The sequence below is a fragment of the Phyllobates terribilis genome, unplaced genomic scaffold (assembly GCF_046119375.1).
Source record: "Phyllobates terribilis strain yellow unplaced genomic scaffold, ASM4611937v1 Scaffold_453__1_contigs__length_1468511, whole genome shotgun sequence".
NCBI classification, from domain to species: domain Eukaryota; kingdom Metazoa; phylum Chordata; class Amphibia; order Anura; family Dendrobatidae; genus Phyllobates; species Phyllobates terribilis.
In genome coordinates this window covers 341,022-356,722 of record NW_027363213.1, presented here as the reverse complement: position 1 = coordinate 356,722, position 15,701 = coordinate 341,022, and the positions used below count along the sequence as shown (strand labels likewise).

Here is a 15,701-nt window from a genome sequence, read left to right as displayed (position 1 = left end):
CTGCTGACTGGAGAGGTGACACTGCTGGGAATACTGGGATATTATACAGTAACGGTGTGAAGGGATCAGGGGGGTGACGGTATCATTGTATGTGTCAGGTTCCTATAAGGTGTCAGGATGTCTCCGTCTATTTCTCCATGGGGGAGTGGGAGTATTTAGAAGGACACAAAGATCTGTACAAAGACATCATGATGGAGGTTCCCCAGCCCCTCACATCACCAGGTAATAGACAGGACTAAATACACACGGCCTATAATTATCTGTATGTAAAGAATGAATTGATATCCAAGCCCTTTCCACTTCTTCCCGACTCCAACTCAAAAATATCTCCCGGATCCGCACATTCCTAAACCATGAATCTGCAAAAACACTAGTGCACGCCCTCATCATCTCCCGCCTTGACTACTGCAACCTCCTGCTCTGTGGCCTCCCCTCTAACACTCTCGCACCCCTCCAATCTATCCTAAACTCTGCTGCTCGACTAATCAACCTGTCCCCCCGCTATTCCCTGGCCTCTCCTCTCTGTCAATCTCTTCACTGGCTCCCCATTGCTCAGAGACTCCAGTTCAAAACCCTAACCATGACATACAAAGCCATTCACAACCTGTCTCCTCCATATATCTCCGACCTAGTCTCCCGTTACATACCTGCACGCAACCTCCGATCCTCACAAGATCTCCTGCTCTACTCCCCTCTTATCTCCTCCTCCCACAACCGTATACAAGATTTCTCCCGTGCTTCCGCCCTACTCTGGAACTCTCTACCCCAACGTATCAGACTCTCGCCTACCGTGGAAACCTTCAAAAGGAACCTGAAGACCCACCTCTTCCGACAAGCCTACAACCTGCAGTAACCACCGCTCCACCATACCGCTGCACGACCAGCTCTACCCTCACCTACTGTATCCTCACCCATCCCTCGTAGATTGTGAGCCCTCGCGGGCAGGGTCCTCGCTCCTCCTGTACCAGTCGCTGTCACATTGTGTTCAAGATTATTGTAATTGTTCTTGTATTATACCCCTTTTTCACATGTAAAGCGCCATGGAATAAATGGCGCTATAATAATAAATAATAATAATAATAATTCAGTCCCTGTATGTGTTTCCTCCAGATCTATTCAGTAAGAGGACAACACCAGAGAGATGTCCCCGTCCTCTTCTTCCACAGGACTGTGAACAAGAAGATCCCAATGTTCCTCAGGATCATCAGGTAGATGGAGAGAAGGTGTCATGAGATCTCCCCTATGATGTGTAGACAGCTGTGAAGGTCTTGTGCTCAGTCTTGTTTTATCCACCAGTATTATATGTTTTATATTTGTGTAATGAGGACGGTGGAGATGGCAGGATTAGAGATGATCATAGATGTGACTTCTCCATCTGTCTGTGACTTTTACAATATTTGTTTCAGGGTGAAAATCTGACCCATATTAATAATACAGAGACATATGGAAGGGCTGATGAGCGGTGTAAAGAGGAGATTCCTACAGATAACCGCCCAGGTGAGTAGTGACCACTAAATGTAGATTCTTCTCAATCAGCGACTGTGGCTGCTTTATCGGTGGTGTAGTCCGGCTATATCACAATCATGTGATCACCATTTTACCTCTAAACCACAACATTCTCCTCCATCCAAAAATGTTCACATTACTTTGTGTGATTGTAAAAGACCTTTTCTGTAGAACTTACAACCTGGAGGATCTACCTACCCCCCTGGGATTAGAAGACTCTGACCGTTACCTGCGCAGATCTGTAAACTACAAAGCCAAATGTCAGCGTACGTAGAATGTGCTGACGAGTGAGAAAATCACTTGAAGAGAAATATTATGATGGACCTGTAAGAGAAAGCGGAGGGTAATGATGCTGTTGGCTTCCTAGACCCCTGATATCTTCTAGGATGAATCTACCTTCTCTCCCTTCTGTGCTGCTGAATGTTCTCATATGGTTCCTACAAGACCAGGTCCAGTCTTTCTGGCCAAACTTCACTTTTATGATCGACAACATTAAATGTGCAGTGAGGCCAAGTGTGAATTTCTGTACAATAACAGCGGAGTTTCCCTTTATCCTGAGTTTTCAAACCGACTAACTACAAATAGTATTACGATAAACTATACAGAAAACATTACACCTGTGCCATGATATATCTCTAAGCTGTGCGTGGCTGAAGGCTGTACTATACATTTATTCACGCCTGCAGGAGATGTGTTGGCATGGCAATAGCCATAGTTTCATGGATTCACCCCACGTCATAAATTACATTGTTTTTGATCCCAAGGAATTCAGATTACTGCACAATCTCTCCTGAAATGGAGAAATACTTTCTCTACTCTCCTGGTCCGGACTCATAGTAGCTCCAATGGTCCACCATAAATGAATGCGTTTAGTGAGTTTAGAGTTGGAGCTTTCCCTTACATATGTTATTGTTGGGGATGTAACATATCTTTTAATCTATCTTTTTTTTACAGATGCAGTTTGTATGGTAGTTTGATTGTGGTGGGATCGTCCGGCCTCACTTATGTGTCTCTGTAACTCCCTGGTAGTCTTTCAAATAAGGTCTCCATTGCCTCTTCCCAATGCCCGAGGTCTAAATTTAAGACACCTCAGCTCTGCAGTATTTTAAAAAGTTCTCTTTGAAAGTCTAATATTTCTTCTAGAAACTCATCTGACAGAAAATATTCACCCTTACAATAGTTTAGATTACTAAGAGCCACCGAGCCCCATACTCTAATTACCCCAGAGAGGTTTCACCACTAGTTACTCACTATTTACTGATGAAGACTGTTGAGTTTGATCATTTCAGTAGATGTTATTGTCTATAGTCACAGTTTTTGACTATAGTAGTTGGTGCCCAAAATTCTCTGATTTAACCTCTTCCCGCAGCCAGTTTTCTGTTCCTAATCAGGACCCATTTTCCAAATATGACATGTGTCACTTTATGTGGTGATAACTTTGGAATTCTTCACAAAGGATAATAGGAAACAAATGAACCTTACAAATTATTTTCCAACTTCTTTTGAACCCGACAATCCCCTATATACAGTTGTACACTACTGTCTGGGCACATAGCACGGATAAGGAGGGAAGGAGCGACATTTAGCTATTTGAATGCAGATCTTGCTGGAATAGTTTGCAGACACAAAGTATTGGGGACACTGTTCATGGTCACCTGGCAGCTCAAAATATGGCCACCACGAACAGGCTTGGCTCTATCTACTCCATTTTCCAGATCCCAGGGATTACCTTTCTCATCACCCTTTAACCCCAAGAAGAATAGTCAGATAGCCGGGTCATAACCAAGAGGGCAGAGAAAATACAAAATAAGAAGACACAAGAGTAGTCAGTAAACGGGCCGAGGTCACAACAGGAAACAAATACACAAGCCGGGAGCTGAGCACAGAGGACTGAACCAGAGGAGAACAAGGCTGTATCTGGCAGATACTGGCAATATGCTTCCAGCTTTAGTAGGGTGCGGTGCTTTCCGATTGGATGAAACAGAGAGCAGATTACTCCAGCTGGACAGCACACGCACCCATACTGCCAGACTGGATGGTACTACAGGTCCCAGCAACCCTAATCTTAGTGGCTGGACAGAGCCTGTGCCACCCGGAGCTTTTGGTTCCGACATCTCCTCCATCATCAACGCCACCTGCAGAATGAATAAGGCGGTGCCTGGTGACAGAAGGAGACATCTGGGGAGCAGATCCCAGAGGAGATGGGACACATCATTTATAGAATCCCTAATATAACAAAATGGTAGAAAACCAGAGCAGTAGAAATCCCCATAAAGTGTCTCCATTTTGGAAATTATAACCCTTAGTAAATTTATCTATAGGCATACTGATTATCTTGACTCCACAGGCACTTTCTGGAAATTGGCACGCAATGGATGTTAGAGAGTGAAAATTGCACTTTGGCCATTTTATTACCCAACACATAGTGCCCAGATTGTGCTTCAGGAGACACACACAGTAAATGAAGTGGGTACTTGTCACTATAGTAATGCCAAATACATGGATGCTTGTGACAACACCGCTTTTCTTCTTAATTATGCCAAACATGATTTCTGATTTCCAAGAGCAATATACCTTTTTATTTTTATGTTGACTTTTTTAACCTGTGTTCTTCTTTGGTTGATTAATACAGACTATTGTTTGAATAATACTGAATGTTGACACTTGAGTTGAGATGTACTGCAACTTGTTGTCTGCAAATCTTGCAAGATAGGGACATGGAGCAATACTGTTTGATAATATACTAATTTCATATTATACCTGCCCAGCGAATTGTTGATTTGTCGAGCAATGGAGGACAAACTATGCAAGTTGATTAAATGCTCAAACAATGAGTCATGAGCTTCTTCCACCTTCATCCCTAACCCTTGACCTGTGAATGATGGTTGCAAAGATAATTGTGATCTATAAAAAGGGGGTCTCTGCCTCTATTCGGTGTCATTCTACAGCATGTCAGCTTAGGGTACTTGGGCCCAGCTGGAGGAATACAGATCGGCTCCATTGACCATTGCTGAACCCTCAGAGACGTCTTGAAGAATCCAGGTAGGAACAAACAGTTCACCTGGCCGCAGACCTAACTGCTCTCGGCTAGTTTCCTAAGCTTGTCGTTACCTCCTCTCTTTGGGGGCCAGCCAAAAGCGGGGGACCACTGGTGCCGGTAGTTGGCTCTGGAAGCCCCAAAATCGCAGCTGTTCTATCCCAGGCGTGCCAGTGGAAGGGTGAGGACTCTGTAATTTGCACCATCTTGGGTACTTGCTGGGACTGTTTTACCTGTTTATTGTTAGAACCCTCCTGTTTGTTTTTGTTTCTATCGTGTGTTTTGCGGTCACGTGACCATCTTCCTATATATTCCAGCTCCGCCCTTCTGGCTTTGCTGGACTTCAGTGTTGTTTTGACTGTGTCTCTAGCCAGGTGCTTTTGTGCCTATCTATCTCTAGTTTGCTTGGTCCTCTGGGACCTCCAGTGCTTTTGTCAGTTTATCTTTTGCTCTGCAACAACTTCTGTTAGGAGGTGTCCCATTTTTGTCCCAGTCCTTAGTTCATTTAGGGACCCCTTCCTTTCTCTATAGGTCTCCGTTCAGACTAGCCGAGGACGAAGGTGAGTCTGTTCTCAAGGAACAGGTTGCCCACTACAACGTAGGGACTCAGCTTAGTCTTACTGTAGGGACAGCTCTCCCCTTCTTTCCCTAGTTTATGTTGCAGATCATAACAGTAAGTTCAGCCCAAACAAAAACCTTAAGGAAAGAAATCCAGGGATCAGTATGGTTTCTATTCCAAGATTTGGCTCAACGCCTGCAGGGTTTGTCTCTGGAGGTGTCCGAGCTCCGGAAACACGTGAGTAGCTGTCCTGGGGCGCATTTTGTCGAACCCAAAGTAGGACTCCCTGATATTTTTTATGGTAAACAACAAGATTTTTTTCCCTTTAAAAATGCTTGTTTATTATATTTTCGTTTGAGACCAAGGTCCTCTGGGAATGAATCACAGCGCATTTTGTTTATCATGTCACTTTTGCGCAAGGAACCACAGGGGTGGGCCTTTTCTCTCCAACCTAATGATCAGTGTTTTAGGTCACTGGAGAATTTTTTTTCTGCTATGGGGCTATTGTATGACGATCCTGATCGAGTCTCATCTGCTGAGACAGAACTGAGGCGTTTGAATCAGGGGTCAGGTGATGTTGAAGATTATTGTACACACTTCAGAAGGTGGTTTCTCAGAAGTGAAATGGAATGATTCGGCGTTAAAATGTTTTTTTTGTTGCTGGTCTAAGTGAAAGGGTTAAGGATCTGCTGATTGCATTTCCCGCACCTGAAACCTTGCAGGAAGCCATGGAATTAGCTATACGTGTGGACAGGACACTGCTTGCCAGGGTTAATGATGAAAAAATTCCTGCAATGGCAGCTCCTAGTCCCCAGAGGGTCTGCTTGGACGGCGGAGAACCGATGGAGTTTGGGGCGATGTCACTCCGCTCTCAGGAAAGAGACCGCAGGTTTTCCAAGGGATTGTGTTTTTATTGTGGTAAAACTGACCATTTGATTAAGAGCTGTGAGCTTCATTTAAGTAAAGAAAAAAAAAAGGTCAGTTACGCCCATATTGCTTGTTTGAGCTCTAAAGTAGTATTTCTTTCAGGGAGTACCTCATTGCAGGAAGATTTGATTGAAGTTCAGGTATTTGTGGATTGTGGTTCAACACTTAATGTGATTGATAAGGGGTTTTTGGAAAAACTTAAATTGGAATCCAAACCTTTGTCATCACCTATTTCTGTGATTGCAATTGATAACACTCCTTTGAAATGTATTACTCACAAGGTTGCTGCATTTCCCCTCACTATCAATGGCATTCACCAAGAAAATTTGGATTTGGTGGTATTAAATAATTTACCCTCTCCAGTCGTTTTAGGTTTGCTTTGATTAAAACTGCACAATCCTTTACTGGACTGGTCTACTAATGAGATTAAGTCTTGGAGTCCTAAGTGCTATGATAAGTGTTGTAATGGTCGCATTGCGGTTGTGGAAAAAGGGGAATTACCTGTACCTATTCAGGATTTTTGGAAGGTTTTTTTCAGAGGAGGAGTTGCAAGTTTTACCTCCTCATAGGGACTATGATTGCACCATTGAGTTTGTTCCTGGAGCTACTCTTCCCAAGAGTCTCTTATTTAATCTGACTATCCCTGAAAGAAAGGCCTTGGAGGAATACATACAGATGAGCTTGGCTGCTGGTCACATTAGACCTTCTAAGTCGCCTGTGGCCGTTAAATTTTTCTTTTTGTTAAAAAAAAGGACGGCGGTTTACGTCCATGTCTGGACTTTCGTGAAATTAATAAGATTACCGTACGCAATTCCTACCCATTGCCGTTAATTCCTGACTTGTTTAACCAGTTAGTGGGAGCCAAGTGGTTCTCTAAAATTGATCTCCGGGGGTCATACAATTTCATAGAATCATAGAATCATAGAATGGTAGAGTTGGAAGGGACCTCCTGGGTCATCTGGTCCAACCCCCTGCTCAAAGCAGGATTCACTAGATCATCTCAGACAGATGTCTGTCCAGCCTCTGTTTGAAGACGTCCATTGAAGGGGAACTCACCACCTCTCGTGGCAGCCTGTTCCACTCATTAATCACCCTAACTGTCAAAAAGTTTTTTCTAATATCTAATCTGTGTCTCCTCCCATTTAGTTTCATCCCATTGCTTCTAGTCTTTCCTTGTGCAAATGAGAATAAAGATGATCCTTCTACAATGTGACAGCCCTTGACATATTTGTAGACAGCTATTAAGTCTCCTCTCAGTCTTCCTTTTTGCAAGCTAAACATTCCCAAATCTTGCAACCGTTCCTCATAGGACATGGTTTGCAGACCAGTCACCATTCTGGTCGCTCTTCTCTGAACTTGCTCCAGTTTGTCTATGTCTTTTTTAAAATGTGGTGCCCAAAACTGTACACAGTATTCCAGATGAGGTCTGACCAAAGGGGAGTAAAGACCGATAATGACTTCACGTGATCTAGACTGTATGCTTCTGTTAATACATCCCAGAATTGTATTTGCCTTTTTTGCTGCTGCATCACACTGTTGACTCATGTTCAGTCTATGATCTATTAGTATACCTAAGTCTTTTTCACATGTACTGTTGCTTAGCTCTATTCCTCCCATTCTGTATATGCTTTTTTCATTTTTATTGCCCAGATGTAGTACTTTGCATTTTTCCCTGTTAAAAACCATTCTGTTGGTTGCTGCCCACTGCTCCAGTTTATTTAGGTCTTTTTGAATCCTCTCTCTCTCTTCTCTAGTATTAGCTATCCCTCCTAGCTTTGTGTCATCAGCAAATTTAATCAGTTCATTTGTTACGAATGAAGGAGGGTGATGAATGGAAAACTGCCTTTAACACTCCGGTAGGTCATTTTGAGAATCTAGTGATGCCTTTTGGTCTTACCAATGCACCCGCGTTTTTTCAGAACCTTATTAATGACATCCTGAGACCTTTGATTGGTAAGAATGTGGTTGTGTATTTGGATGACATTCTGATTTATTCACCAGATCTGGAGTCCCATTGGCAGAGTGTACGTGAAGTTTTGCAGTTATTGAGTGATAATTCACTCTTTGCTAAGCTGGAGAAATGTGCGTTTGCTGTGCAGAGAATTAGTTTTTTGGGCTATATTATCTCCAGCGAGGGCTTTCAGATGGACCCGGTGAAGGTTCAGGCTGTGCAGGAATGGCCTAGGCCTATTGGTTTGAAATCGATACAGAGATTTTTGGGTTTCGCCAATTATTACAGAAAATTCATTAAGAATTTTTCTATAATTGTTAAGCCGCTGACCGATCTCACCAGGAAAGGTGCGAATACGGTCCAGTGGGCTACTGAGGCCATTGAAGCTTTTGTGTATCTCAAGGAGAGGTTCAGTTCTGCCCCTATCCTTATGCAGCCTGATGAGACCGAGCCTTTTTTGGTCGAGGTGTAGGCTTCTTCGGTGGGGGTCGGTGCAGTTTTGTCTCAGGAGAACAAGGATGGAGTACATCCCTGTGCTTTTTTTTCTAAAAAATTTTCAGAGACCGAACTTAATTACGATGTTGGCAATCAGGAATTGCTGGCTATTAAACTTGTGTTTGAACATTGGTGTCATTTCTTGGAAGGTGCTAGATTTCCTATTCAGGTTTTCACAGATCATACGAATTTGATCTATCTGGATGCTGCCAAACGCTTGAATGCCCGTCAAGCTAGGTGCGCACTTTTTTTTTCTCGGTTTAATCTTTCTGTTACCTATATCCCTGGTACTAAGAATGTTAAAGGTGATGCTTTATCTCGCAGCTTTTCTCCCGTGGTTGGTACCGAGGAGGAGGAGAGCATGTTACAGGAAGGAGTTGTGGTAGCTGCATTGGACTCCGTTTTGGAACATGGGATTCTGAAAGCCTAAGAGGATGCCCCATCTAACACTCCTCATGGGAGGTTGTTTGTGCCTAGAACCTTTAGGAGAGATTTGTTTGTGGAGTATCATGAGTCTCGGTTGGCAGGTCATCCAGGAATTTCTGAGACTAAGAGACTTATCAGTCGCAGTTTTTGGTGGCCTGGGTGGCAGAAGGAAGTCATCAAGTGGGTACGTCAATGTACGGTGTGTGCTAGGTCAAAGGCTTCACATACCCCTGCTGCGGGGTTGCTTTGCCCTCTGGAGGTTCCTAGTGCGCCTTGGACGCATCTGGCAATGGATTTTATTACTTACCTTCCAGTGTCCGAGGGTTTCACTGTCATCTGGGTGGTCGTGGACCGTTTTAGCAAGATGTGTCATTTGGTTCCATTCATTAAGCTACCCTGCGCTAAGACACTCGCTAAGGCGTTTGTTAAGGAAATTGTCAGGCTCTATGGCGTTCCCACCGACATTGTTTCTGATAAGGGACCTCAGTTTGTGGCTCACATTTGGCGTGCTTTTTGTGACAGGTTGGGAGTCAATTTGTTATTTTCATCTGGGTATCATTCTGAGTCTAATGGACAGACTGAAAGAAAGAAAGAACCAGGATGTTGAACAGTTTTTGCGTTGTTTTGTGGCGGACAATCAAGAGGGGTGGTCTGAGTTTCTGCCACTCTCAGAATTTGCTCTTAACAACCATACATCCTCCTCTGCTGGGTGTTCTCCTTTTTTTTGTTGTACTGGGAGACATCCGTCTTTTGGTTCGTTCTCCAAATTGGGGTCGGCGGTGCCGGAGGAGGAGAATTTTTCCGGTGATTTGGAGAGAGTTTGGACTAATGTACGTTGTAACCTTCAAGAGGCTAACAAAAAGTCCAAGAAGTATTTTAACAGGAAATGTAAAGAGGTTTTGTTTACTGTGGGTGACATGGTTTGGTTGTCCTCAAAGAATCTGCGGTTGAGGATTCCCTCTAAAAAATTGGGTCCGAAGTTTGTGGGGCCATTTAAGGTGCTTCAGGTGGTTAACCAGTCTGCTGTTAGGTTGGATGTCCCTACTTACTGAAAGATTAATCCTGTGTTTCATGTTTCCTTGTTGAAAAAGGCTGATGTATCGGATAGGGAGGCCACTGTCACAGTTCCTCCGGTGGTGGAAGACGGCGAATATAAAATTTCTTGTATGCTGAATTCCAGAGGGCATAGAGGGAGATTGCAGTATCTCGTCGCTTGGAAAAGTTTCGGTCCCGAGGATAACTCCTGGGTAAAGGCGGATGATGTCTCTGCCCCTAGACTTGTCAGAGCTTTCCACAGGAGATTTCCGGATAGGCCTGGGCCTGGAGGATCCGGAGGATCCTCATAAAAGAGGGGGTACTGTTAGAACCCTCCTGTTTGTTTTTGTTTCTATCTTGTGTTTTGCAGTCACGTGACCATCTTCCTATATATTCCAGCTCCGCCCTTCTGGCTTTGCTGGACTTCAGTGTTGTTTTGACTGTCTCTCTAGCCAGGTGCTTTTGTGCCTATCTATCTCTAGTTTGTTTGGTCCTCTGGGACCTCCAGTACTTTTGTCAGTTTATCTTTTGCTCTGCAACAACTTCTGTTAGGAGGTGTCCCATTTTTGTCCCAGTCCTTAGTTCTTTTAGGGCCCCTCCCTTTCTCTATAGGTCTCCGTTCAGACTAGCCGAGGACGAAGGCGGGTCTGTTCTCAAGGAACAGGTTGCCCGCTACAACGTAGGGACTCAGCTTAGTCTTAATGTAGGGACAGCTCTCCCCTTCTTTCCCTATTTATTGTCCGCTTTGTGGTTCAATAAACTATTACCACACTGTTTTACCCGCACCCTGTGTTGTCTGAGTAGTATTACGCCCACGGAAGACCCGGTGACTTCACAATGCTAAATATGGTTTGGGCACACTGCAAAGCTCAGAAGCGAAGGGAAGATTTGACTTTGGGAGAGCGGATTTTGCTGGATTGATTTATGGATGAGTAGAAGTTTTTATTGGTATCATTTTTGCCTACATAATAATTTTTGATGGCTTCTTATTCCATATTTTGGAGGCAGAATGAAAAAACAGTTGAACACCACGTTATACTGGTTCATGCTATGAGGTTTTCTATTATACTGTGACGGTCATTCTATCAATAACTTGCCATTTCTACAGACACTTTAAGTAGAAATGTTCAAAAATTACATTTCAAGGATATTTTATTCAAAAATAATTGTTTTTTATTCTTAACAAACAACTCTGTAATGCTAAGTATGTAAATATGAAGTATGAAATATGAATAGCATTACTGCTGTAGAAAATAGAAATAAATGAGAAATTTTAGCGCATAAATTGGCCAATTCATGTGTACCTGACAGCTGCGGTAAGGTGTTTCTTGATGTCAGGACCCTACCAATGTGAATACCTCTCTAAGGGACATCCGTCTGCTTATGTGTAGGAAAGTAAGATTTTCTACAGCAGTAATGCTATTCATATTTCATACTTCATATTTACATACTTAGCGTTACGGAGTGCTACTTTGTTTGTTAATTGTATATGGAGGTAGCTTCTCCTAGTAAGCACCTGTTCACACCTATTTCTTGTATTGGAAGTGCCGTCAGTTTTTTCTGTTTCTATGTTTAAGCTTTGACTGTGCACTCCTCCTCTATGCCACAGGTGGTTTTAATTGCAGTAGGATCTTGCTTAACCACACGTAAGCAGACGGATGTCTCTTAGAGAGGTATTCACATAGGTAGGGTCCTGACATCGAGAAACGCCTTACCGTGGCTGTCAGGTACACATGAATTGGCCAATTTATGCGCTAAGATTTCTCATTTATTTTTATTTTCTACAGCAGTAATGCTATTCATATTTCATACTTCATATTTACATACTTAGCGTTATAAAGTTCTACTTTGTTTGTTAATTGTATATGGAGGTATCTTCTCCTAGTAAGCAACTGTTCACACCTATTTCTTGTATTGGAAGTGCCGTCAGTTTTTTCTGTTTCTATGTTTTTTATTCTTGGCAGATGACTGTACCAGGAGATCAGAGGGACAGCTGACATCTTCAGTTTTTAAATCAGATGATCTTCAGATTCCACGGGATACAATTGAAGTGAATGTCATTACTCCAGATACACCATCATCCCTTCACAGCAAAGATCTGTCATCTGATCCTATGAAACAGGTCCTGTCTTCTGATTCATTACCGACTACTAAGGAAAATCAAAATAAAAAAATAAGCATTACAAAACGTACTGCTCCTAACGCAAAGAAGTCATTTTCACGTTCAGAAAATAGGAATAGTTTCATCCTTGAAAAGTCTATTCTTAAACATCAAAAATTACACACAGCAGACAACAGCTTTTTTTGTTCCAAATGTGGGAGATGTTTTAACCAGAAATCAGACTTTGTCAAGCACCAGAGAATTCACACAGGGGAGAAGCCTATTTCATGTTCAGAATGTGGGAAATGTTTTAACCAGAAAGTGCATCTTGATCGCCACCAGAGAACCCACACAGGGAAGAAGCCTTTTTCATGTTCAGAATGTGGGAAATGTTTTAACCGGAAATCAGACTTTGTCAGGCACCAGAGAATTCACACAGGGGAGAAGCCTTTTTCATGTTCAGAATGTGGAAAATGTTTTAACCAGAAATCAGACTTTGTCAGGCACCAGAGAATTCACACAGGGGAGAAGCCTTTTTCATGTTCAGAATGTGGGAAATGTTTTAACCAGAAATCAGACTTTGTCAGGCACCAGAGAATTCACACAGGGGAGAAGCCTTTTTCATGTTCAGAATGTGGGAAATGTTTTAACCAGAAATCAGACTTTGTTAAGCACCAGAGAAATCACACAGGGGAGAAGCCTGTTTCATGTTCAGAATGTGGGAAATGTTTTAACCAGAAATCAGACTTTGTCAAGCACCAGAGAAATCACACAGGGGAGAAGCCTTTTTCATGCTCAGAATGTGGGAAATGTTTTAACCAGAAATCAGACTTTGTCAAGCACCAGAGAATTCACACAGGGGAGAAGCCTTTTTCCTGTTCAGAATGTGGGAAATGTTTTAACCAGAGAGCACAGCTTGATAACCACCAGAGAACCCACACAGGGGAGAAGCCTTTTTCATGTTCAGAATGTGGGAAATGTTTTAACCAGAAATCAGATTTTGTCAAGCACCAGAGAATTCACACAGGGGAGAAGCCTTTTTCATGTTCAGAATGCGGGAAATGTTTTAACCGGAAAGACTATCTTGATGGCCACCAGAGAATCCACACAGGGTAGATGCCTTTTTCCTGCTCAGAATGTGGGAAATATTTTAACCATAAATGGATTTTTGTTGTACACCAAAGAACACACACAGGGGAGAAACCTTTTTCATGTTCAGAATGTGGGAAATGTTTTAACCATAAATCAGATTTGATTAGGCACCAGAGAACCCACACAGGGAAGAAGCCTTTTTCCTGTTCAGAATGTGAAAAATGTTTTAGTTGGAAAGCACATCTTCATAACCACCAGAGAACTCACACAGGGGAGAAGCCTTTTTCATGTTCAGAATGTGGGAAATGTTTTACCCAGAAATCAGTTCTTGTTAGACACCAGAGAATTCACACAGGGGAGAAGCCATTTTCATGTTCACAATGTGGGAAATGTTTTAACCAGAAATCAGATTTGATTAAGCACCAGGGAACCCGCACAGGAGAGTAGCCTTTTTCCTGTTCTTTATATTTTTAATCCAAAAAATTTTCATTGAGCTTTTTTTCATTAGTTTTTTTGACAAAACAAGAAACCAGTACATACAATAATAAAATAACATACAATAGGATGACATATATGCATCTCTCCTATATGTCCTTTCAGCTTGCCCATTACCGTCTGATAACTTGCAATTACTATATCTTACAATTAACATTCCACATTCTTGAAATCTCTTATATAACCATAATATTGTAATAAACATTATAATCCTATGCACATATAGGTGTGCTATGTTACCCATACCACATGTTAAGGAATTCCAATGAAACATTAGACCTCGCCATTACCACCCATAAATCAAATAGTCTCTCCAACAATAACCCTCTTGATGGCATTCTAGGTGTATCCAATCATAATCCGATAATATTATTTATCTTATTTTTGAGTTCACTAATTTCTGTAGGTAAGGGGTTAATCCATTTGGATGCAATATGTTTCCTATCTTGAAATAAAATACGTGAACTCCCTATTGAAATTGGGTCAAATTCCATATCATCTTCTAATATACCTAATAGGCATTTTTTGGGTCTGGTTGAATATCTATTTTATATACCCTCTTTATATTAGACAAAAAACTCCTTTCCAGTATTTACCTGACTCCCGGCATTCCCATAGTATATGTAATAGGCTACATACTTATTACATATTTGAGGTCTGCGTGCAGCCTGAGCAGATTTCTAGTGTGCGTGGCCAACTTCCTAGAGCTGTGATCTACAGGAAAATGGCCGCCGGAGCTAACGGTCCGCGCATGCGCCGGCTTGGGCGGCCATTTTCCTGTAGATCACAGCTCTAGGAAGTTGGCCGCGCACACCGGAAACCTGCTCAGGCCGCATTGAGGAAGCATCGGCGAAACGGCGTCGTCGGGGTGATTCCTATGCTGAATACCTGCTTACTTGTAAGTATTATCCCTTTAGCGGGCCCTGCACTATGCTTTGATATATTGGTTTTTGATATACTATTGTGGCTAACTATCTGACCGTATCTTACAATTTGGATATAGTCCTACCAAATGGGTCTGTATTGACACTTATATTACTTGTTATTTATGGCTTCTTATAACTGTAGCTACCCTTTATAATATTTTGATAAGAATTATTCTTATACTTACCAAATTGGTCTGAAGCCCATTATCAAATATATTCATTACACGGGCCGCTTTCTTTAGGGTACTTCCTATTGTTACATATGTGGGTTATTTATACCTAAGGTCTCAGCAATTGGAATTGGAAGGTTTCTGTTTTTTAATATTGTTTTTATACTGTGATATCTTTTTAAATTGCCTCAATAAAAAATATATTTTTTATATGTATCTTCCTTGAGCTTGAGTTTATTTAGCTCTAGTCTCTGTGTGCTATGTACTTGTTTGTAATTGACCAAATACTTATTTTCCAACAAAATTTGAAAAAAATTTCTTTCCAAATCAGACAATGTGATTTTCAGGATTTGTTCCCTCATTTTGTCTCTCATAGTTGAGGTCTACCTATGATGTGAATTACAGGCCTCTCTCATCTTTTTAAGTGGGAATACTTGCACAATTGGTGGCTGACTAAATACTTTTTTTCCCCACTGTATATTAGTGCATTAGGAATCACCAAAACACCAGATTCCTTGTCACTTTGTAGTTATTCACATTTTATCCTAGCCGATTTCTTTTTCCATATAAGAGAACGAAACTTGGTATGAATTTTCTGAAAATGGGAATTATGGATCCAAATACGGGCATTATGCAGAATGTATGAGAGTTGGGGCATCAATATAATATTTAATAAGTTCCCTCTTCCTACAGCTGATAATGGTAATCTCCACCACGCATCGATTTTCTCTTTATACTTTTCCAGAAGAAGATATAGAATCAGTACAATGTAATCCTGAGATCTTTTTGTTATACTTATACCAAGGTATAGAATTTCTCAACCGTTTGTATTCGTGTAGGTTCTAATATGCTCGAATTAGGGATATCATCAAATGGTAGAATAGCAGACTTATCCCAAATAATGGACAGGCCTGACCATTCACCAAACTCTCCAATAATGTTCAGAATAGGATCAATAGACTTCTGGATATCACCTACTGT

At 41.8% G+C, this 15,701-nt stretch overlaps 1 protein-coding gene across 1 annotated transcript in view; it reads left to right on the top strand.

The window, feature by feature from the left end:
* LOC141229030 (uncharacterized) overlaps positions 1-13,153 on the top strand; it is a 41,866-nt gene extending 28,713 nt beyond the window's left edge. The window contains exons 2-3 of the mRNA XM_073667398.1: positions 1,407-1,497; positions 11,901-13,153. Coding sequence (XP_073523499.1) covers positions 1,407-1,497; positions 11,901-13,153 — 1,344 coding nt within the window. The remainder of the gene's footprint in view (positions 1-1,406; positions 1,498-11,900) is intronic.
* Positions 13,154-15,701: the final 2,548 nt, after the last annotated feature.